General features: G+C 47.2%; 1 protein-coding gene across 2 annotated transcripts; it reads left to right on the top strand.

Moving 5' to 3' along the window:
* Positions 1-691: 691 nt before the first annotated feature.
* rab3db (RAB3D, member RAS oncogene family, b) lies at positions 692-22,987 on the top strand. Of its 2 annotated transcripts, none has more exons than XM_069195845.1 (5): positions 692-787; positions 9,838-10,065; positions 14,068-14,186; positions 15,424-15,548; positions 16,670-22,987. In XM_069195845.1, exons 2-5 carry the CDS (start codon positions 9,838-9,840, stop codon positions 16,855-16,857), a joined length of 660 nt encoding a protein of 219 aa, XP_069051946.1. In that variant the 5' UTR covers positions 692-787; the 3' UTR covers positions 16,858-22,987. The 2 variants fall into 2 exon arrangements, with proteins under 2 accessions (XP_069051946.1, XP_069051945.1); XM_069195844.1 differs by lacking the exon at positions 692-787 and adding an exon at positions 807-1,214.
* The last annotated feature ends 773 nt before the right edge of the window (positions 22,988-23,760 follow it).

The raw sequence follows: 23,760 nt of genomic DNA, 5'->3' as shown, positions 1-23,760 counted from the left end.
GTCGGTGAAATTCTGCATCCAAAAACCTAGAGGAGCCCATTAGAAGCAGTTTGCTTACTGTAGCCTGCAGGATCACTGGGCCAGCTGGGGGGGGAAACAGGTGCAGTAAGTCTAGTAGATAGTTAAAGCTGGTTTACAGATATTCCCATACAATGGTCCAGCTCAAAGGCTAAGCATAACTGATTAGGTAACCCTAGCCTACTACAGGTTTTTCAGGCAAAAAGTAGAATTATGGATATTTAATGGAGTCAATACATATGGAGGGGGGCACAACTGGGTATTATTTAATATTTGTACTATTATAGTAACCACCACTTGTTGTTTCATCAGATACTGGGGTGTTGTTCTGTGCAAATTAAGGCAGAAGGCCTGCATTGCAGGTTTGTTTTAAAGGCGAGTTCCTCTGACAAGGTGTAAAATATAATTCTTTCCCTTGATCTGAGAAAAGCTCACTTCACCCCGGCCCTGTTAGTGCTGAAACCCGCTTAGGCACAGTCTGGGTTGGTGTATGTCATATTGGGTGTGTCTGTTGATTTTGATGCCATTTACCTCACAATTTATTTTTTTATATAAAAAACATTCTCTTCTGTTCCCGTTGCCTGCGGGGTTAACCATTGACTTGCAAAACAGCTGCGTTTCCCGGCTCGTCCTGTTATAAGTGACCTCACGGGGAAAGCTCAGAAAGTGGTTGGGCAGTGAAAAAAAAAATAAAAGGAGGGAGGGTGGACATGAAATATTGTTCACAGTTAACGCCCTTTAAAACCGGCGAGTAAAATAACGTCCTGAGGTGAGTTGCTCCCCGCCGCGCACACACCCGCTTTCGGTAACCGTGTGTGTTTGGCAGGGGTGCGCACCAGGCATCCTCGGCGAATGAGGCGGGCTGTTGATTGTTGAGGTCTGTGAAAGGGAAGCAGGCCAAGTCAAAAAAAGAAAAGCAGCCGCAGAAGGTGTGTCTTTCACAATCCGGACCTCCAGGCGCTGCACGGCTTTTCCGCTGGTTTCCTTGAACCGTCGCGGCTGCTAAGGGAGCTCCCGGATCCGGGTGGCGAGAGGGCGGCGGAACAGGAGACCGAAAACACCGTGCTGGCCGGTTGGGAGGGAGAGAAACAGCTCTCTCCCCGAAAGTAACTCAAGTCGGTTAAAAATCCGTAAGAAAAATACAACACAGTGCAGCGAAGCAGGAGGTCTTGAGAGCGTTAACAGGCGAAAACAAGGTAGGAGCTTCCGATGTTATCTTCGTTCCAGCTGGGCGTAGAAGTCGTACTGCGTTTGGGTTTCCTCTGGATTAAAGTGATGATTGAATGTGGAAAGGGTGCGACTGGGATTCACTGTGAAGTTCGGGGGCTTTCCTGTCGTGTAATAAAACCCTTTCCTGCGATTTGCACTCCGTTTATATTTCCTGCTTTATTCCCATCCTGTCCGGAGTGCTACTCTGTAACATCTGGACGCTCTAGGCTGCTGGGCAAGATCCACGTATTGTGAGCAGGTTAAGGTGGAAAAATCACAACTTTGCGCCCAGGTCGTCGATCTCCTATTAAAATCGCACCCGGCATTAACAGTTTTATCCGCGCAAACGGATTAAAAGGTCATTACAACCCGGGAATCTGAAAAATTGCCATTATTTTCCTGATTGCTAATCTAAAAGTGACGTGTTAGGAAATGCTCTGTAAAAACAACTTCTTGCGGTTCTTAGCAAGTATGTTATATTGGCTCGAGACGTTCATAGTGGCATATATGTGCAAACTTCTTTCAGTTATATGTCTCGCCTTTGCGTTTTGGATTAGTTCGTTTTAGTTATTTCAATGTAAACACAGTTGATGTCGCCACCGTGCACATAGACATGAATATATTACGGAGTTCTCGCAATAAAAAAAATAAAGTTTTACAATAAGAGGTTGAAATAGACTGTCGAGGGTTAAATCTAATCGCTATGCGTCTTGAAATTAGGTGGTACAGGAAACTAGCAATGTTTTTCATATCGCGTTTTCTACCCAGTGGATACAAGGGAACGTGTTCGAAAAACCCTAAAAGTAATTATTTGACAGCTTTCAAATATATATACATACAGTAGCGTTTATACCGGATGATGTATGTTGTATACATTTGTCCAGTAACTTGAATATCGACAAAGAATGGAAAACGGATTAGTAGCGGTGGGGGGGACAACTTTTTTTCAAAGCGGTGTGTCGTCAATTGTTTGTATTTCCAGGGAGTCAGTGGTGGAGCTCATATGGTAACCTTGGAGACGCCAAGCACTGCAGTGTGCGTGTGATGATGACATTTGTTAATTTCTTACCAGTATTCTGAACGCTCTGAGATATGCGAGATGTTACAGGATGGGCCACAGGAGGAATTGTGCAGCCAGAAGCTGGCGCAGGAGAAAATGAATGTGTTTTTTGACGTGCTGGTTGCTGTGTAGCAAGGCAGACGTGCCTCGCTAGATCTGATGAGAACGGTGCCTACCTGGATGCAATCGGGTGTCGGTCCTATAAAATGTTGTTGGAGTGTTGACTAAGTACAGTCTCCCCCCTTTCTTTCCTTAAACTACAGCTTGGCCGAAATTCAATTCGAGGAAACAGAATGAATATATTCCTCTTCATCCTCGTATCGTACCTGTGCCCTTGGGTCATAGGATTATACAGTAGCTGTATACCCATTTAGATGACGACGCCCCAATTACATTACTATCGTTTCAGATTGTTTTGTTGAAAAAGAAATATAAGATGATAAGGGCGTAGTTGTGAATATAGCGACATATGAGTGTAGTTCGAATATATAATAAGAAAAGAGTTGGTTCTGTCAGTGCAAAGTTAAGGTGAAACGGACGGTAGACCGGGTCATTTCTGGCCTGGTTGGGCGTAGGTACAGCTGTCTTCTTTGGAGAGCTGGCGGTAAGTCTGCTCTGATGATCCATCGCCCTGCATTAAAACAAATTCAGTCCGCTCTCTACAAGGAGACAAACACACCCAGCCTGTTGTGCCTGTGGGCGGTTATTTAAAAAAATAACAGGTGTGTAATTTAATTTTAGCTGTGGGCGAGGGGAAAGGACACGACGCCTGCACCGTCAGTACTGTACATACAGGATGAATGATTGCACCGTCCTTTTGTGTTGCCCAAATTTCCCGTAGTATGATGAAACTGCGGTCTAGATCCGGCCTTTTTGTCTTCGCCAGAGCAGTCATTTTTCGCAAATCTCTGCTGTTTTTTCCCACCCTGAAACTCTTTTGTTTTGAGGTGATAAGCGCCACAAACTCTTACAGAAATCCGTTACCGTGTGGGAGAGATTAATTATACTTATACTCTTGGTAGTTTTTTTCCCTCCTAACACCAACTCTACTCTTTTTTAACCCTGTTCGGAAGAACCAGATATAATATTGTCCAATAAGAATATTTAAACTCAAGAGACCTGAAACCGGTTTTCAGCGATATATTTTGGTGATGTCGTGTTAAAACCCAAAATGTTAAGCAGCTTTTGGATATTTTTTTGAAGCCCAGCAATTTATCTTTGACGTCCACGAATTCCCAGAGGCACCTAACAGAGCTGAAGTTCTTCCACACCTTTGACGTTCAGGAGTAGATGACACTGTTATTTTTGTTTTAAATTGCCTCGGCCGATGCTAGTTGCTCATTATGCTTTAATCTAAATGCGGCTGATTTACATTTTGGTTTCGTCTCCCAATAATATTCTGACTATAGTCAGGTTGGCATTAAACCCTTTGGAAATCAGTTTGTACTGCCCTTTACAGCCTGTGTTAAGTATCCCTTGGGAAGCAACTTGTAAAATTAACCTGCATAGCAAACCTTACCTTTAACTCTGCAGACTCTCAAGCCTATGATATGGTTTTAAAACTGTTGGTTTTTGCTGTCAGAAGAAAGATCTTATGATGTGCGAAAACAGATCTGTGCTTTTAATAAAAATACCCGTATATAATAATTGTACAGGGATGGGAGATCTCCGTGTGGTACACAGAGATTCTTTGGCTCTTTTAAGAAACTTTTCATGGTTAAGCCATGCAGCAGCACTTGGTTGTTTCTGTTATATGCTTATGCTGTTTATCTGATGTTTGTGAGGAATTCTGGGTTTTTGCCACAGTGGCTTCTATGGTGATGAAATACTGTGGAAATGGTCCCTCAAAATGCTAACAAGTTTAATGAAAAGCAGATAATGGGGGCAGCTTCTAGGTAAAGCCAAAGTGTAGCTCCTGTTGACATTGTTTTATTGCCAGCTGTCACATGGCCTGTCAGTAGGATGACATCTGTTTTCTGTTTAATCTTGATAAAGTGAGCAAGTGATTGTATGCTGACAATCGGCAAATGAGTCTGGTAGCTTGTTTCGTTTTTTACCTTTTTGGCTCGATCTCCAGCAAAAGGAGCTCGCGATCTGCCAGTCTGTAATCCTGCACTTCCGCATCCTCTTAAGGCCTGGATCCCTTGTAGGTTTCGGAGAATCTACAACTGTGGTCCAACACCTGGCACAAAATGTGGCACACCCTAACACATCCCATGTGAGAGCATGTCCTGGGTGAACTCTGTGAGCTCCCTGGTGGAGAAACGTGCCATTTATGCTACAGTGCAGCAGTCCTGTTGGAAAGCTGAATGGTTTTGTGGTTTTCTCGTGGCCATTTGTAATACGGTTCCCAAGCCTGTCTTGGAACGTCAGAAAAAATGCCTTTCTCACTCGTTGGGTAAACAGATTCTCCTCCCAGTACAAGAGCACCACCTTTAAATCAAACATTGAAACTCAGCATGGTACATGGTCAGCTGAGGTTTCTGTACACCATGAAATGAAACAGGTCTGTTAGTCTTCTGCACTGTCTAAGGTAACAGCGAGGAGTCTTGGTATTGCATGTTGTCTCATCAACCTGGATCAATTAACAGCATATAGCGTCTTGTCACCCCTATGAGTAATGACGTCCTACAGAGGTTGATCGACAGTCAGGTTCAGATTGTGGCGTAGCAGGACAAATCTTTCCTTTAGGCCAGTCATGTTGGTGCTTCTTAGGCCGGCGCTGTTTTTGTGGGCCTGGTAGGTTGAACAAGATTAGAGAATGGACAGTTACGGCTTCTATCGTCACAAACTGTCTGCGAGCCCTTGGAACTCAACAGTTCTCCCAAGTGTCCTGGTTAAATTTCCACTTCAGGCTTGCACAGCTGAGCCTCCCAAAATATCCCCCTTGCTTCAGTCGGCAGAGCGGTTTCTCACTTCTCCTGCCCGAACTGCTGTGCGTCTCCAAGGCAGGGGCCCCAGCTTGGTAGAAAATGAAGTGGGTCCCCTTGTGAGTTAAAACGTGTATATTGATATTAACTCATGATGTTCCAGTCAGGGTGAACTACTTTCATTTTTTGTGGGGGTGGGGGGGTTATCAGGGTGTAATGCTGAAGTTGTCTTGATAATAATAATACTCCTTACACTTCTATAGCGCTTTTCTGGACACTCCACTCAAAGCACTTTACAGGTAATGGGGACTCCCCTCCACCACCACCAGTGTGCAGCCCCACCTGGATGATGCGTCGGCAGCCACAGTGCACCAGAACGCTCACCAAACACCAGCTATCAGTGGGGAGGAGAACAGAGTGATGCAGCCTGTTCATAGATGGGGGATATTAGGAGGCCATGATTGGTAAAGGCCAGGGGTAAATTTGGCCAGAACGCCGGGGTTACACCCCTACTCTTTTCAAGAAGGACCTCAATTTTGTGTCTCAAACGAAGGACGGTTGTCCCCATCACTATACCGGGGCATTAGGACCCACATAGACTGCAGGGTGAGCGCCCCCTGCTGGCCCCACTAACACCTCTTCCAGCAGCAGCCTTAGTTTTTCCCAGGAGGTCTTGAGGCAGTAATGTACGTAATCGGACAGCCCCATCACCGATTATGCTTGTAATAAGATGAGCTACTCCAAGAGGGAGATCCTGATTCATGCTGGTTCTAAAAAGCAAAACACTGCTGTCCAGCAGCCTTTTAAACTTGTCAGTGCAGAAGAAGCTTTGCAGAGTGAAATGCATTGTCTTGCAGCAACATCAGATCTATGGTTTTAAAAATGCATTTGTGGCTCAGCATGGAACGATCTCTCCCCATGTTTTATGAATAATCAAATACCAATGACAGCCTCTGTTTAGCAGGAGGAGAACTGGAGAAGAAGGGGGAGGGGTGTACTTGAAACTCTTCCAGCTCAAATGCATCATCCATCCACCCAGTTTCTAAGCTCTTTATCCAGTCCAGGGCTGTGGGGGGGCCGGAGCCTATCCTGGCAAGCATCATTGGCACAAGGCAGGATATGCCCATGATAGGATGCCAGTCCATTGTAGGGCGGACAGACACACAGACTCACTCACACCAGGGCCAGTTTTTCCAAAAACCACTGAACTTGCCAGCATGTCTTTGGACTGTGGGAGGAAACTGGTGTACACAGAGGAAACCCACACAAGCCTGGGGAGAACATGCAAACTCCACGCAGACAGCAAGCAAGGTCAAGAACTGAACCAGGGCCCCAGTGCTGTCAGGTGGTAACTAACTCCTGCACCACCGCCCTCTCTTAAATGCATCAGCTGGTTTTTATTCTTAACAAAATTAACCATTTTTAATTGATTCCACAGCAGCAAATCTTGGCAACACCGACTGAAATTGCTCTTTGATTAGGATTTGAGTCCTACACTTTTATTGGGGATTAAGCCCAATATTTTTTGTCCTTTTGCATTTGATAGCTATGTGAGAACGCTTGGGGGGTGAGGGGGGGGGATCTGCCCCCCCTGCTGGAACAGTTGATTGTTCCCCAGTCGAAAAGACCGACCCGAAGAGAGAGGAAAGCTTCTTCACATAGTCTTATTAGATTTGGTCTGACACATACTGTATACAGGGCTGTTTCTGATTAAATAAAAGCATCATTAGGCTGCACACCTGTACTGACTTAGCAGATACAGATGTTTTCTTTTTGGTGTTTTGTCTCACACACACACACACACTGTTATTTGTTAGGTTCCTTGCAGATGGGAGTGAAGTGTCTCCTTGTTAATTGTGAAATGGTGCTCGTTTACAGTCGTGCCGGTTGTGGTTCCCTGTGCTTCTGCAATGTTCTGCTGAGTAACTGCTGGGGAGGAAGGAATGCAGACCTGAGCTCTGAGTCCTAAGCCATGCCAGGTTTTGCCCAGAGCAGGTTCTGGGTCACAAGCCCTCATTAGCTGCTTCCTACTTTGAGTAAGTGTGCAGACAAATACATGTGGAGCTGAAATGGTTTCCACGTCAAAACAAGGCAGTGCAACATGATTGGGCTTTTTTGCAAGATCTCTGCAGCTTATAAAACATGAAACAGATCTGGCTGCCACGCACTGGGAGTCTAAAACCTCTACTTGACTTTTTCCAAGTCCGTTTCTTGGGGTGCCCCTCTTTGGCGCAATGCAAGAGTTGAGTTCATCAATGAAAGAAGTGTTGGGAAAAATTAAAGCAACACAGGGCCAGCCCAAGTCCCGGGCCGTCGACTAGCATGCAGGGATGCCCATTTAAAATGGTCAGCTCTGGGCCGTCCCGGTTTCGCCACAACTCGTTTCTGCCTGAGCTGGGTCCGAGGAAACCCAAACAGACAGTCGGGCGCTGTCACCCGCCGCACAATCCATCCTCATGACTGTCTCGTTCCAATTTACAAGGCGCTGGGCCAGAGAAGCTGAAAAACACAACAACAGAAGTGATGGATGGACCCTTAGCACAGTGAGAGAGAGCAAATCAGACTGGAGTCATCCACAGCTGCAGTTTCATTACTCCTCTTTCTGCAGGAGTGGGCCGCTTGCCCTTTGCCTAAAATCAATTGTAATCAAGTGAAGCCTGTAGCATGTATTTTTTTCCAGTTTCATTGTTTCTGATGTATTTATGCCTCCCTCCCCCAGTTTCGGCATGGGCTGGGGAGCGCGTTCCTGGCTAAAAGCCTCCTAATAATCCCCATCTGTGAACTGGCTTCATTACTCTGCTCTCCTCCCCACCGATAGCTGGTGTGTGGTGAGTGTACTGGCACACTATGGCTGGTGTTGCATCATCCAGCAGGGCTGCACATTGGTGGTGGTGGAGGGGAGTCCCCATTACCTATTAAGTGCTTTGAGTGGAGTGTCCAGAAAGTGTAAGGAATTATTGTTATTATTATTATTATTATTATTATTATTATTATTATTATTATTATTATTATTATTATTAAAAGGGGGGTGGACAAGGCCTCTTGCCTCTGCCTGACCGCTGACGTGATCCCGAGACCCACAGATGGACACATCAGCCTGGCCCCATGGGTCTGATCACCTCTTCCCTTCCTGATCGCCGCACAGAAGTGAATAAGATCTGAGCAGGCTGCGTGTTCCTTTTCGTCCGTTTCTCCGAGATTGGAGCTGCCCCCCCAGCTCTGCTGTTTACCTGGGAGAAGGGCAAACTCAGATAGGCAGAATGGCCCACGTTTCATCACAGAGTTGCCTTTGTGTTCTTGTGACTCAGCGATGCACCTGTGAGTCAGTTTATTTAATCGGATCAGCGCCTAACCTTCATTCTTTCGATCTTGGCGTGTTTCAGCTGTGAGCCACTGAGTTCGAATGGACTTTACACGAAAAATGGCGGGGTGGTAGGCTAGTGCTGTACTTTTTGGGATCCTCAGGAGGGCCTATGAAAATGAGTCTGCAAAGTTTTTTATGTTGTTAATGACAGCCCATTGTTGGCGATCTGTTGCATCTGTCTCTAAAACACAAAGCTGGAATAAAGAATGAAGGAGTCTAGGATGCTGTGACTGAGTGCTCTCAACATGAACAGCAGTAACTTCTGCAGGCACTGATGTTCCCATCTATATAAGGGCAGAGAACCTTTCAAACCAATCCCCCCCCCCCAGCTCCCCTGCAGGAAAAATAGCTCTGTACTTTGGCCGTGGTGTTAAGGGAGGGTGGGAAATCAATTTGGGAAGATGACTGCAGCAGTCTTTTTTTTTAAAAAAATAAAAAAGTCAGCCCAGCAGAACACACACTCAGCAGTTTCAGTCGGCTGTCTCGCTAATGGACAGGGAGAAGCTGCTGGGCTGGTTTCCACGACGACGGGCTTCGGCAGCTCGTCTGAGAGAGCGAGCAGCCGTTTTGATGCGTCTGCAAGGCCCCAGAGCCTGGAGGGGAGGGGGGGGGGACCATTAAACAGCCCTTTTTTTCCCTTCTTTTTGGTTGATGCACCGTCTCCCAAAGCACAGAAAAGTAGCCATGGGTGGTGTTAGTGGGGGCTTGTGGGGAGTGTTGAGACAACAAAAGAGGAGTTAAAGGTAGCCACCCCCACCCTCCCCGGATCAGGATACTGTATTAAAATGCCAATAATGGCCATCAAAAACCTACCGCGTCCCTTTCTAACTAGAAGCTTCCAATGACTTCCACTCAAAATCTCTCCTTTTTAAAGATGGATCCATGTTGTCTGTTCTTTGGGTTAAAAGCTCCATTGAGGTCCAACTTCAAGAGACATCTGAGCCAGCTCCTACCTCGTCTCGCAGAGTTGAATAAAGACTTTAGGAACCAGAAGTGTAACCATTCTGCAACGGCTGGCTGGACATGAACCAGACCTTTTTAATAAATTCGACACTTGAGGCCAAGGCTGGAGCTGGGGTTAGGGCAGAGCTGGAGGATCCCATTTACACAAAGAGTGGCAGGTGCCCACAGCAAACCGCATGCTTGTGTGGGGAAACATTTAATGGCTTTGATGGGTTTCTTGGCTGACTGTGCTACTATGACCGGTTGGATGGCTTTCTCTTCCCTGACTCTTGTATCCTTTTGTTTTCTTCTCCTCCTTCTGTCCTCTGCCCCTCTTGCCTTTCTCTCTCTTTGATCTGTCCTCCCACCACCAGATGGCGTCAGCGAACGACTCCCGGCAGTCACAGAAGGACGCGGCCGACCAGAATTTTGACTACATGTTCAAGCTGCTCATCATCGGGAACAGCAGCGTGGGCAAGACCTCCTTCCTCTTCCGCTACGCCGACGACTCCTTCACCTCTGCCTTCGTCAGCACCGTGGGTATCGACTTCAAGGTCAAGACCGTCTACCGCAACGACAAGAGGGTTAAGCTGCAGATCTGGGTGAGCGTGGGGTCCCTGGGTGGGAGGGGGCTGGCAGTTGGGACCGTTCTCGTGTTCAGTAAACTGTTGGTACTCCTGACATAAAAAATACAGTAACTTGGATTCCTGGTAGTTGAGCTTATGGCCTGACCAGAGGTTGAGAGGGGACTTCTTTGTTTAAGGTGGGAATGGCGGATTCTTAAATTAAAGCTGCTTCAGTCCTGCTGGAGGAGCTTTAAAAAGGATGGTGGGGGGAGTTTGTAGAACAACAGGGCATTCGCTTGGTGTGCTAGCACACAGTGTCTCCTGTGCCGAGCCAGGCACTGTAGGTGTGCGGTGATGTCAGTGAGGGACTCGCCATTCCTCCAGTTGTCACTACCTCACCTGTTGGGCACCATGGAGCTTATCTGATGCTGAAGCAACTCTGCATGTGGGTGTTTCAGCAGAGTATGTGTGCAGGACATGATTGGTGAGAACAGATTCTTAAAAGCATTGCCAGTTTGAGTTTTGGAAAAGAGAGACTTGTTAGTCATTTGCCATTTGGAAATGTAGCAGTGTGTGGCACAACCACAGAAAATGAGCATCTAGGCTTTTACAGTGCTTTGGGACAACCTGCATGTCACATCAGGGAGGGTGTTGTGGTGTGCAGGAAATGTCTGTTCATTGGGCTTCTAGAGAAAGCTTGTACAAGCACTTGAGCTTCATCAGGATTCCTTGTTTTTGTCCTTCTAAGCTCTTCTCTACTTAATTATACCCATTCAAAACTGTTTTAGATATTTGTCATTTCCGTTTAATATAAAGTTGCAGATTTTGGACTAAATAAAACATTTAACCTGAACCGTAGTACTTTAGGATCTGAAACCACTAGTTTTAGTTTTAAATAACAGTATAACAGTTATTTAATAACAATAATAACAGTTCATTAAAGACTCAGTGAAATAATAGTAGGTTTGAGAGCCCTCAGATACTAACTTGACTACAGCTGGGATTTGAAACCCCTGATGTTTAACCTCGCCATGTTTCAACTACTGAAAGATCAGTTTAGTTTTTCAGTAGAATTACTGTATTTCCTGGTGAAAATCATCCATGGCTTCATCAGAGGGTACAGCATAACACCTCGGTATTATCACGCACACAGAAGCTCTAAAAATGAAATGTTATTATATGGGTGTGATTATTGAACGAATACTGGTTAATATTATTCAATTCTAGGTGGCTGAACTGAACTCACTACACAGGATCTAGGTGATTTGGTTTTGTCCCAGTAGGAATGTGATTGATTGTGCTTGCCTTTGGAGCTCTGCGCCAGGTGTAATAAGCTGGTGTGGGAAAAGATCCTGCCCTCTAGCTGGAGGGACTCCCTTAGCAAAGTCACCCAGTTGACACAGGAGTTAATGATCAACCGCACAGGGCAGGGCAGTCCAGCTGGTTGCTGCTGTTGAGTCTCCGGCGGCGAGTGCGCAGGCAGGCCTCGGTCGCTCGGTGGAGTCGTGAGCAAAGGGGGGCGGGGCGGGGCGGATTCCCACGAGAGAGACCCGCCCCTTTCTCCCTCCCCTACTTCCTCCTGTTTGCCAGCGCTGCTTTTTTCCCCAGGAATTGCGCTGTCCGTACAGAAAGAAGGAACCCGAGTGGAGGCTAGAGATGCTTTAACCTTTAGCCAGCAGCCTTATCACTCTGCAACTCACAGCTGGCAGCCCACTGAATCTCAGCAGGTGTGAGCCTGGTCAGTACCTGGATGGGAGACTCCTGGGAAAAACTAAGGTTGCTGCTGGAAGAGGTGTTAGTGGTTCCAGCAGGGGGCTCACTAATGCCCCATTATAGTGACGGGGACACTATACTGTAAAACAGGCATCGTCCTTTGGATGAGACGTAAATCCGAGGTCCTGACTCTCTGTGGTCATTAAAAATCCCAGGGAGTTTCTCGAAAAGAGTAGGGGTGTAACCCCGGTGTCCTGGCCAAATTTCCCATTGTCCTAATAATCCCCATCTCTGAATTGGCTTCATCACTCTGCTCTCTTCCCCACTAATAGCTGGTGTGTGGTGAGCGTTCTGGCGCACTATGGCTGCCGTCGCATCATCCAGGTGGGGCTGTACACTGGTGGTGGTGGAGGGGATCCCCATTACCAGTAAAGCGCTTTGAGTGGAGTGTCCAGAAAAGCGCTATATAAGTGTCAGCAATTATTATTATTATTATTAACCTGCACAATTTCCCCGCGGTGTGACGAGCTGGGGAGCAACTGTGTGCGAGCAGACAGGCTGTCCTTTTCTCTTGCAACACGTGTCCTCGTCCACATCTGCAGCAGGGGCTGCCGTTCTGTTACCAGTAGATGGGTGACTGAAGTGACTGGAGCACAGAAGAGCACATCAGCGCTCTCCCTTCTGACTTTTCTCTTCTCTCTGCAAGCCTTAGCACTGTACTAACCGCTGGCCCAGTTCAGCTTTGATGAACTATTTTGATTTATTCCTCAAGTCCTCAAAGGCCTTGACTTGGAGCGTGTCCCCAGAAGCAGCGGCGAATGATGATCCAGAGGACGCAAGTGGGAGCTGTGTGGAAGTTTGTGTGATAGTGTGAATGATGTATAGTGTTGATTAGTGATAGTGATTTTTTAAATTTTGGCTCAGGTCTGTGCGAGAAGCAAATGCAGTTACAGTACTGCTCTTCAGCTCCGCCCACTCTGACGTCCTCTACTGGGATGGGTTGTTGATGCGGGGCTGTTGCACGGGGAATAAGGCTGCCTCTCTGCCCGAGAGTTGGAGCGTGTGTCAGGTGGCCTCAGAATGCCATGTCTGTACCCGGTGGGCATTGCTCTGAGGGGCCCTGGGAGTACCAGGGCCTGAGCCACTGAAACACGGTGACGACCGCTGCTGAAGGCTTTAAAAGTGGAACTGCGAGGTAGCTAGTAGTTTTCTGTTCGAAGCTATGTACTTGGAAGGACCTCCTCTTTGAAAAGAAGTCTTCTCCCTGGTGTCTGATGAGTGTGTTCGCAGGTTTGCATTCCCCTCGCTGACGGTGCTCTTACCTCCTGACTGAACTCCTGTACGGATCCAGTTGCCATTATTGGGAGGGGGGGGGGGTCTTGTGCACTCGGTGGCCTGATCTACTCCAAACCTACCCAGAATTCTTGCAATTGTGTTGTCCAACACAGAAGAAAGATGAAAGCTTCAGTGTTCCATTGCCATTAATATATTTTGGTCCATGACTTTTTTTAGTATGCTATTAAAAACTGACAGGTATTGACAGGTCTAGCATCACACGCGCGCATCCTCCCCTGGAAAACTTTAGTGACCCCGCACACACACCTCTGTTGCCCGGGCAACCTTTTATGATGTCATGCCCCTATATTTTTAAACGCAGGGCCTCGGACCCGGTTACCAGGAGACAGGGCGGATCACCATGCCGACGGGCTTCCATCGCCACTTTTGGCTGTTTGATCTTTTTAATGCGTTTTTTTTTTTATGAGCGCCAGGGCGCATTGATAAAGAAAGCACTTGGACGTCATTGCCCTTAATTAAAATAATGGATGCGAGCGGAGGGAGACAGATGCGCACGTACGCGTTCCCTCTCTGTCCTTTTGTGTCGTGGCAGTCTAGGGATGACTAATGAAAACCAAACACAGGCGACAAAAACAAATTCAATTTAACTCCTCTAGCTCTAGAGCCGTGCCTTGTATCCCAGATAACGCTCTGTTTCCACAGGCTACTGCTGATCCTCTTGCATCAGAATAAACACCCTTCCCGAGCACAGGAGTCTGCTTTTGTTCCAGTCTCAGTTGGCAATTAAGCAATTAACTTCATTTAAAAGCACATAGAGTGTTTTTCTTAAGGTCCTGCACAACTGGACATCATTTAAGATCACACGCGGGCTGGCTGGACATATTCCAATTCGGCGCTTAATTTAAGTCGTAGGTTTTGCTATCCTTCGTAAACAATTTTTTTTCCCAGATTGAAGAGCTGGAACCGATAAGTTCTGGGGGAGCGTGTCCGTGTGGGCGTGTTCATGTGGGTGTGTCTGTGCGTTTCCAGGACACGGCTGGCCAAGAGAGGTACCGGACCATCACCACAGCCTACTACCGGGGAGCCATGGGCTTCCTGCTCATGTACGACATCACCAACCAGGACTCCTTCAATGCCGTGCAGGACTGGTGAGTGACTGAGGGAGGGAGGAAGACTGTCAGAACATTCACAGAGCAGCGGAGAGGTCAGCAGAAGAGGAGAAGAGTGATTAGTAACAGAGGGAAGTTGGAACATGTAAACACTGAGCGTCAAAAATGGATCCCATGACTACAAAAATTGTGCAATTTGGGGAAAAATCTCTCTTGAAACCACGTGGCATTTTGTTGAACAGGTGATGTAAATTCATTAGGCTGATTAACATTGATCTCTTTGACACATTTGCTGGAAGATCACAAGCTGCACATCTGGCATTGCAACAGGCTGCAGGTGCTGTCTCTTGGGAACCTGTTCCCTTCCTCTTGTACAGCCTGGGCAAACATGTGTCCGCCTGTTCACTGGTCTCTGAGCCCTAGATGACTCATCCTCCTAGTTGAGTCCATAAATGTTCAATGAGGGTTGTAAGGGAACCTTGACAAACTGTCACATTCTCATCTAGGAAGAAAACCGTTATTTTGTGGCCATTGTTAAGAGGCTGTATCCTGCTGGAGTTTTGTCACCCAGTATTGAGCCTATAGAAGGGCCATCAGAGGAGGACCCAGGACTTGATCAGTGTAGAACTCTGCTGGCAGGTTGTCACAAATCACTGTAAGTGGAGTTTCGTAGCAGCTAGACACTCCTGGCCAGACCGTCACTCTAAAACCTCCCTATTGATCCTGGACTTGGAGATCAATGGCAGTGCACTCCCTAGAGGAGGACAGTGTGCCGACTCCGTTTAGCCTTTGAAGCACTCGTGTCGTGAAGACCGCCAGCATTTTCCTTATCTTGATTTCTACCCGGCTTGACATTCAACAGATAAAATCCACTCACCGCCCGTGTTCAGTCAGCTCTCTCGCCCGGTGAAGCGATTTAGTGCTTCACTCGAGTGAAGTGGAGTGGTCAAAATATCATTAAAGCATGGAATCTAAATCCATTGTCTGCATGTCTTTTCTACAAAAACAGGCTTGGATAGAGATACTTCCTAGTGTATGTTTTTAGGGAGCCCTAGATGGAGTAGGAAAGGCCACTAAATAAACAGCAGCAGGGGCGTGTTCTGTAATTAGTAAGTGGGAGCAGCAAACCTTTCGCAAGAGCAGAAAAGAGGTGGTGTGTCAGCAGCCGTGGGCCCAGAGGGGGCAGTGTGCAGATCTGCCCCCCAGTGGGGGAGGCGCTTGCTCCTGGGGACACATTCCACTGATACCCCCCACCCTCTCCCCAATCTCTCCACAGGGCAACGCAGATCAAGACGTACTCCTGGGATAACGCGCAGGTCATCCTGGTGGGCAACAAGTGCGACCTGGAGGACGACCGGATCATCCCGACAGAGGAGGGGCGCAGGCTGGCGGACGAACTAGGTGAGCGGGTGGCACCAGGGCGCCAGGCCCGAGGACTTCAGAAACGTCTCCTCTCGGTCGGAACCATTCCGCCTCTGTTTCTCAATGGGTCACTGCCAGCTCACTGACCCAAAGATCTTGCCCTACAGCTTCCAAAAGGATCCTCTAGAATCAGTTTTTCTCAGACACCCACCAGCCCCTTTATATAAAGAGCAAGATACTCCCCGTCCTGAATCCTGACATACAGGAACAGACCGATTTGTTTACAAGGTGGCAGGTTAAGGCCATCTTCCTAGTCTTTAGTCATTTTACGCTACAATATATAGTATCGAAAGGTGTTAAACCATAACGAAAGCACAGTAAGTTGTTGGCTGGATCATACCCCGCTATTAAGTTTACTACAAAACGCATTAAGGTAGTAATGGTAAATATGCTGTGTAAGCATAATAATACCACACTAAAACTTATAATGCCTTTCAAAAATATGGTGAAAATTCAACTTGGTTATGTTATTTTTTTTCTGAAGGTTTAGACATGTTTCGTCCTTTTTAGCGTTAAGTTTCTATGAATCAGTTCATCGTGGGATTTTACAGACCTGGGAGCAGTAGCGTTTCTTCCAATTAAGTCCATGCATTCCATTTACTCATTAAGGTGCAATGAAAGCCTGGAGACCCCACCCCCACCCCCACCCCACCCCTCACAATCAAACAGGAACTGCAGTCAGCACAAATTAACTCTGTGGCATCACAGTAAAAAACGCACTTTGAGTTTCAAAGAAATGAAAGTAAAGAAAACAACAAACATTCTTATCCTGAGGCCATCTAGCCCATTTGGTTGGAATAAGTTTTAGAATTAAGTGAATTTTTCAGTGCATTGTAGGTGCTTGGTTTTCTTCTGCATGATTCTAATTTGTACAAAGTAGGGTTTTTGTGCAGTAAGGATAATTGCTCAGTTTCAGCTGATTTTATCGCCTGGTAATTCCTTTCTCAGTCTGAGCAGAGGCTGGGGAACGTCTCCATTTTAAGCAACAACTGATGAATGAGTCCTATTAATGAGAGAGGGAGGGGATCTCTTAAGCTCAGGTGGGGTGGTAGATGAGCTCGCTCTGGAGCACAATAAAAGGTTTGATCATGTCGCCACAGGCTTCCAGTTCTTCGAGGCCAGCGCCAAGGACAACATCAACGTCAAGCAGGTCTTCGAGCGGCTGGTGGACATCATCTGCGAGAAGATGAACGAGAGCATGGACAGCGACCCCAACATGCTGGGCAACCACAAGGCCACCACGCTGCAGGAGAGCCCGCCGTCCAGCCAGGGGGGCTGCGCCTGCTAGGCCCCGCGTGCCCTTTGACCCCTCACCGCCTGATCACATCCGCGCTCCCACGCCTTCTCCCTCTTCACCAGAAACCTCCCCACCCCCGCACTTGTTCCTGAGCGACAACTGGCTGGTCCTCAATCAGGTTAACAGGTTCAGCCACTGAAAAGTCCCCCAAGCTCCGAGACCACATACCCCCTTTCCCCAGTCCCCCTCGTGGTGATCTGGAGAAGCTTTCCTTGCCCACATCTGCCCCGAGAGGCATTTATCATGCTACATTAAGAACAGTACCAGATTGGCTTTATTGGGTTGATCAGCCAGTGCTTGCTTACGAGACAGTCTGGAGCTAATGCCTGCCCTTACAGGAATCTTGACCTTCTCCCTCTGTAAATGTGGACACGCCTCCTGCCCCTGCTCTGCTCTTCAAGTGTGATGTGACCCCTTCCCCAAAGTGTTCCCTAGCCTGACGTTCCCCAGTGGGATTGTGGCCGATATCAAGGCAGAGCTGAGCAGCAGACAGCTTTCTAGATCGCAGTCCATGACTTCACTTCACCCAGAGTGCCAGCAGGGAACACCCCCCTCGGTGTGCCCCTGTCTCTCCTCCTGGCTGGTTGGCCTGACTGTGGGGCACCCAGAGTAGAAACGGCACCCGAGACGTCGCGTGACAAGTCGGGCTGGCGCCTGTAAGCGCTCACGCTGCTCCGGAATGGAGCCCCTCCACTGGTGCCTTGTGCGTTTTCATAGCAGCCGCATGCAAATCACACTTGATAGTGCAGGGCTTCTCGAGGGAGGTGGGTATGAAAAGAGAGCAGGGGAACAGAACCGCGCATTACAGTTTTGGCGCAAGGCCTTTAAGAACGGAGTGCATAGACGATGAGTTATTCAAACGGCACTCCTTAGATGATCACGCTATTAGAAGAGCCTTAATTAGCCCCTCCTTGCCAGCCCTCCACCCCTGTAGTATACTGCTCCAGCAAAAAAAAAAAGAATTATGCGCTTTATTTTGGCTCCTGCAGAAGAAAACTGAACAGCACCAGTTACTGCAGCACAACTGTGGAGCCATTTGTACTGCCGGAGTGCTGCAGTCCCCTTCACCTCCTGCAGCTTCTGCTGTGCCTCTGCCCCAGTCCAAAACACTGTATTCTGCTGAGTGCACATCTGTATTACTGTTTTAAGGAAACGTTGCTATGACTTCTCCATCTCCCTTCCCTGCTTCGTATTACTGTGCTCTATGCACACCTTTCCTTTGGTCACCTTGTCTCACCCCCCCCTCTACATCCCTTCCTAATCCTCTTTTACTGTTCAGGATACCCTCATTTACATATGTGTTAATTAGAACTGTTTCGCTCAATCCAGGTTTAAGCATAGCCAAGGGCTGCCTTTAGTCCCTGATGTGTCCTGGGGCCACTGGACACCTTAAAGCAATTGGCATGAGGAGTGGTTTACTTGGTTTAAAGTGTTTTGATGGCTGAAAATATTAGAATAGATGTATTTTTGGCATTTTAGGTGCACCTTGTTCCATAACTCTGAACTGCCCCATCACTGACCCCCAAAACCTGCTGGCAAATTGCCTTCTTTAAAAAAAAAAAGAAAAAATATTTTCAATCCATTCTGCATCTACATCAGTACTGAAATTAAAGACTCCCCCTGTTGTGCAGCACGTCAGGTTTCCCAGAAGCTTCAGGCTTTATGGAAATGCCCGCACCAGGTGCAAGATGCGTAATGAGTGTGACTTTATAGTGGTTGAACCTGCATATGCAAACACCTGGCCTCAGTGCTGAAAGAACTTGTTTTCCGGCTTGTTCATGAACGTATCTCCTGAAGCTGCTACATGCTGGGAGTCTTTACTCCTTACAGTCTTTACACCAATGCACACACTTCCATGTTAAACTGCCCAGTTGCTGGCAATTATTGTACCTAAGAGAGAACTCCGAAGCTTGCTTTAGCCTTAAACTGTTGCCAGTGACTAAAACTTGCCTGTGGCTGACCATCATCTCACTATTTCAGGCTGCTGATTGGCTCATTAAACGAGAGCTCTGTCTGCAAAGCAGGAAAACCCATTCTAAAAGAAAATCATAGCCTGTTGTGCCTTGTGCTACTTCTCAGAGGTATTATTCTGTTTTCACTGAGTAACGCCCCGCTTGGCTGTGTTAGTCAGAGGGATTACTGCTGCATGTTTGCAGTGTACTTGCTCAACCCCCTGCTGTATTTTCATAAGGAGCCTCAAGGCAGACAGTGTGACACAGCACCAAGCACAAAACGGAGCAGGTACAAACCACACCTGCTTTTAGTTCTGTAGGGAGCTGAAGTTCTGACTAGAAAATGTTATCATTTGTAGAGGTGGGAGGGGCGGTAGCTGTTTAATTTCACTTAACTGTAACATCTTAGTGCCTGGTTTTAGGCTGCTTTGCACTTTGCAGCTTAGAAACCGTAGTGTTTGTGGGCCTGGGAGTGGGGGTGCTTCTCTTCACAGCCATGCAGCCAGAGAAATGATCAGGAGGAGCACAGAGGTGGTGTGTCTTGGGGTGATGGCCAGGACTCCTGTGCTCAGGCAGTGCCACGGCTGATGTCTGTGTTCTGTGCTTCATGTGGACGTTCTCACATGGGATTGGGGGGGGTTGAAGGTCAGTTATGTGTAAAAGATTGCCCCTGAGAGCAGCGGTAACACCCCTCTCCTCTTTGCCCACTCAAAGCCTTTTCACTCCGGCGCCACATGGCTGGCAGGGACCTTGTTATACACAATTGGACCTGATTAGGTGCGCAGTTGTGAACCTCAGTATTAGTAAAAATGCTGCATTTGTTTGAGTTCAGAACAGAGACGTGTGATTTGGGATCAGGGCAGCGAATGAAGACCTTTGAAAAAGAATCTCTGGAAGGGCTTGTCTGTCCCAGGTTTTTTTTTAAATCCCGGTTATTGAAAGAAGGCAGGGCTGGACTCCGAAGGTCCAGCGGCCCAGGACGGCTCTTCACTGTCCTGCCAGCCGGAGCTGTGCCAGCAGAGATGCCGGGGGCCTGACTGGGGCCCGTGCCCCAGGGCTGGCTGATCCCTCTGGTGCACAGCCGCTCCTGTCGCCTGTGCTTTCCCGAGCCTGCGGGGCACTCGGAGCTGGGGGCGGCGTGTTTTAATTTACACCGGAGTGTGAGCTCTGTAGATCTGCGCTGCCGGGTCTGGGCAGGGCTGTGCTGTCACGCCTGCAAGGGTGGGTCTGGCCTGCGTCTGATGGAGTTCGACATTTCCAGCACAGGGTCACAGCTGGGATCGCAGGAGGGGTTGAGGTCACCTCTCAACTTTCTTGTTTCAGGTTCCTATGCATCTCATTCTTTAGCATTGAACCCTCCCCCCAGTCATTTCTCCCTTTAAGGCCTAAATCTGTGTTATTGTGTAAACGAATACACATTATTTTGTTTAGGAAGGTTTCCTTGGAGAGAGAAATGCCATTGTTTTTCTTGCTGTACAGCATTTACAAGCAGACTTGTGAGTCTAGACAGGTCTCTCTGTACTCATGGAGAATATTCAAGTGTGATTAGGACGTCAAATGATTGTGTTATACAAACTGTGCATGCATTGAATTATTAGATACATAAAATTAAGTTAGATATGTATTCCAAAGATGAGGAGAGATAGAATAATGATCTAGCTCCAGTGACTCAAAAGGAAAAAAAAACAGTACACCTTGAATGAGACCATGATGGTTTTATTTTCAGTGGCACACAATTGTCTTTGAGAGACCATCTCTGTCCAGTGTGTACCTCGATTCCGCAGTCAGTCTCGTCACTTGACCGCAGGCCTGCCAGGCCAGAAGCCCAGATTTTTAATGAACTGGACCAACAAGCTGTGAAAGTGTTAAATAAACGGCACGGGGTAAATTTCTATATAGGCCTAATTGATACTGTAGATGTCACGGGTCATGTCCGAATGTCTGTAGAAGTGCATCGATATTTTAAGTCCGTGCGTAGAGTAAACCTGAATTTTGGAAAAAGCCGGGAGGCCGCGTTTGTTAATCCGGAAGTTGTCTCAGCGCGATATTGCCACCCAGCGGCCGTTAAGCAGTACTACAGCCCTGGAGTCGGTCAGCACTTTCCTAGTCCAGGGTGCCTGGAGGTTCTTTGTAACAGTTTGTAGTAGTAGTTGGTACTACTAAGGATTTAATATTTAAATATTTTTTGTGCAAGTACTTGGTTTCCACGAGTTTTTTAAACGTCACTATCCCGAGGTGTATTCCCCCAGATTCTCTTTAACAAACAGAAATATACAATGAAGAAACGGAGGCTTTGGCCATCCTTTTATCCAGATGTTAGTATCAATAGTCATTACTGTTGATATCCTGTATTGTAAGCAGGGTGAGTTCACTAATTTGTGAGGTATGTAAGATATTGGTTATTAACCCAAGTATTCATCAGAAATACTCGGCATGTTTTCACTCCAGCAAAAGGGAGATAAGATGATCTAGTGTATACGTTTGTTTGATGGTAACAGGGTGCTAGTATTTATGTCCCTAACAGTGGGTATATTTCAGTGTTTTGTGGTACCTTCTGCCATGATGGCTGTGGACTTGTAAGAGAGCGAAGTAGCTTTAAGCAGTGATGAACGTTGTGGATGCAGGTTTAGGGGCGGTAAGCAGGAGAACTGTCCTCTTCTGGCTGCCTCGGTGGAGTATGATGGAAGATCGGCGGGCTGGTGCTTAAAGGCTGTGTCTTCTTGGTGCCTTTCAGCCTCGTGTTTTCTTAGGCTCCTGACCTCCTGCTGTTGCACTGGCAGGCAGCTGGCGGAATCCGGCGGTGCTCAGGCTGCTAGAGGCTCCCCCTGCTGGCCGGGGTGTGGACTGCAGCTGCAGCCCTTCCTGCCTGCAAGAGCCTCTAGCTTCACAGCGGTCTCATCGTGGGCGTGCTCGGCCGTAGGAGGCCACGGTGTTTAGTCAGAGCCCACCTCCTCTAGCCTGGGTTTTAGATCATGCCTTCTGAGTTCTCGTGAGCTGTGCGCTGCGGGTGCCCAGTGGATGGTTTATTACGACAAAAGGATTTCTGATTGAGGCAGCCTCGGCATAAGACATAGGCCCTGTCCTTGTCCTGGCCGGCCAGAACTGTACGCTCTGTCCTCTGAGAATAATCTGTTAACAGGAGACTCCGGGGTTCAAGGTTCCAGGGTTCTGTTTAGAAGTTGTTTGAAGCCGATGCGAGTCAACCTAATGCAATGGGGTGTGTATTGCGTCTCCACCCTTGGTAATCCATCAGTGGCATGGTAGTGTCGGTATACATGTAAAGGGAGAAAGGCCATGCTTGTTAAGTGGTGTCTGTTTGTGAAGTGGCCATATTAAGATGACTGGGTGGGACCAATGTATACTTTAACACTGGCTCCACTATATATAACACTTGTCAGGGGCTTTGCCCACTTTCTCTGGGGGGGGCAGGCTGTTTGGCCCTGATGTACACTGTATATCTTGTACCGTACTGAAGGCTAAAGTAACAATCACAGATCAGGCCCTTAAGCTGTTTTTTTATTCCCCTCCATACCTTCCTACACCAGACTATTGCCTGATATGCATCATGTTTATCAAGGATTTAGTAAGACCACATGATTTCTTGCGGTGAAGTGCAGCACGATCACAATCAGATGTTGTAACGCGTAACGCAATCAAAGGAGCGACGGAGTGAAAGAAAGCTAGCAGTGTAAAATGTAGTCACCAGACTCTTAAAAAGGAAAAAAAATGTCCAGTGGTTTTACAGATCAGAGAGACTTAGGTTTCATCTGAAAATCATACAAAATGAGATTGACTTTTATTTTTGAATCCCCCCATCTCCTCCATCGCCACCATAGGGGGATGGAGGAGACTGGTCTCTTTAGCTCCTCACCGTGAAAGAGGGGAGGAGGAGAGCTTGCGAACCTGGAGGCTTCAGGTTCAGAACAGTTTACAAGTCAGGTTCAGTCTGATGTGCTCCAGTCCTTTGTATTTTGTTTTTGTTGTTTTTTTGAGAATGCCAAAAAAAGAACACTACAACACTGGGTTCCTTGTGTCTTGTCATTTGTCTGTTTTAGTTTTAGGTCACGAATGTCTGTTCATTTAAGAGATGGGAAAAAAAGTGTCTATTCATATACATAAATATATATTGAAAGATTTGTTTAAAAAATAAAAGATTGCATTCATGAAAAGGCCTCTGTGTTTATTTCTATTCTATTATTAACGTTTGGTTGGGGGGAAAAAATGCATGGAGCCTCGCTTTTTAAGGTGCTACATGTTTAGTACAGATTAAAGAGGTGCAATTCTGCTTCAAATGCAGTGCAGCTGATTGGGTTTAGATTTTGAAGCGTGGTGACAGGACACCTCAAATTATGTGGGGGACCCCTAGGCCTGATCATCCCCCATTGGGCTGAGTATGACTTCAAATCCCCTGGTCTCAGCAGTCACAGTCTGGCCTCCTGCAGGAGAGGACATGGGTGAGTCTCCTTCATATTCTTAATCTTTTCTTGTTATTACATAGACTTTTATTCTGTAGAATTTTGCGCGGCTGCTTACTGTGCATGATACAATGTTGCAGTCCAGTAAACATGGGCATCAGATCTCCTGTGGTAAGAGCTGATGAAGTGTTTTTAAATCGACAAGTAAGTTGTGCTTCAATTACATCCATTAGCATCCTAATCAAAGCAGCATTCAAATCGGGCAATAAATCAGAGCTAAGGGCAGCCAGGATCAATCTAAACAATGGTATTAAACATGCAAAAAACACGCTCAAACAGGAATTAGAGGAACGCTTCACCACTAATGACCCAAGGCGCATGTGGCAAGGTATACAGGCCCTCACAGACTTCAACAGGAAGAACATCTGTGCACCTGCCCATGATGCCTCCCTGCCTAACGAGCTCAACACCTTCTATGCTCGGTTTGAAGCCAGCAACACAGAACCAGCCATCAGAACTGCACCCTC

The sequence above is a fragment of the Lepisosteus oculatus genome, chromosome 11 (genome assembly GCF_040954835.1).
Source record: "Lepisosteus oculatus isolate fLepOcu1 chromosome 11, fLepOcu1.hap2, whole genome shotgun sequence".
NCBI classification, from domain to species: Eukaryota; Metazoa; Chordata; class Actinopteri; order Semionotiformes; family Lepisosteidae; genus Lepisosteus; species Lepisosteus oculatus.
This window is presented reverse-complemented; position numbering and strand designations above follow the sequence as displayed.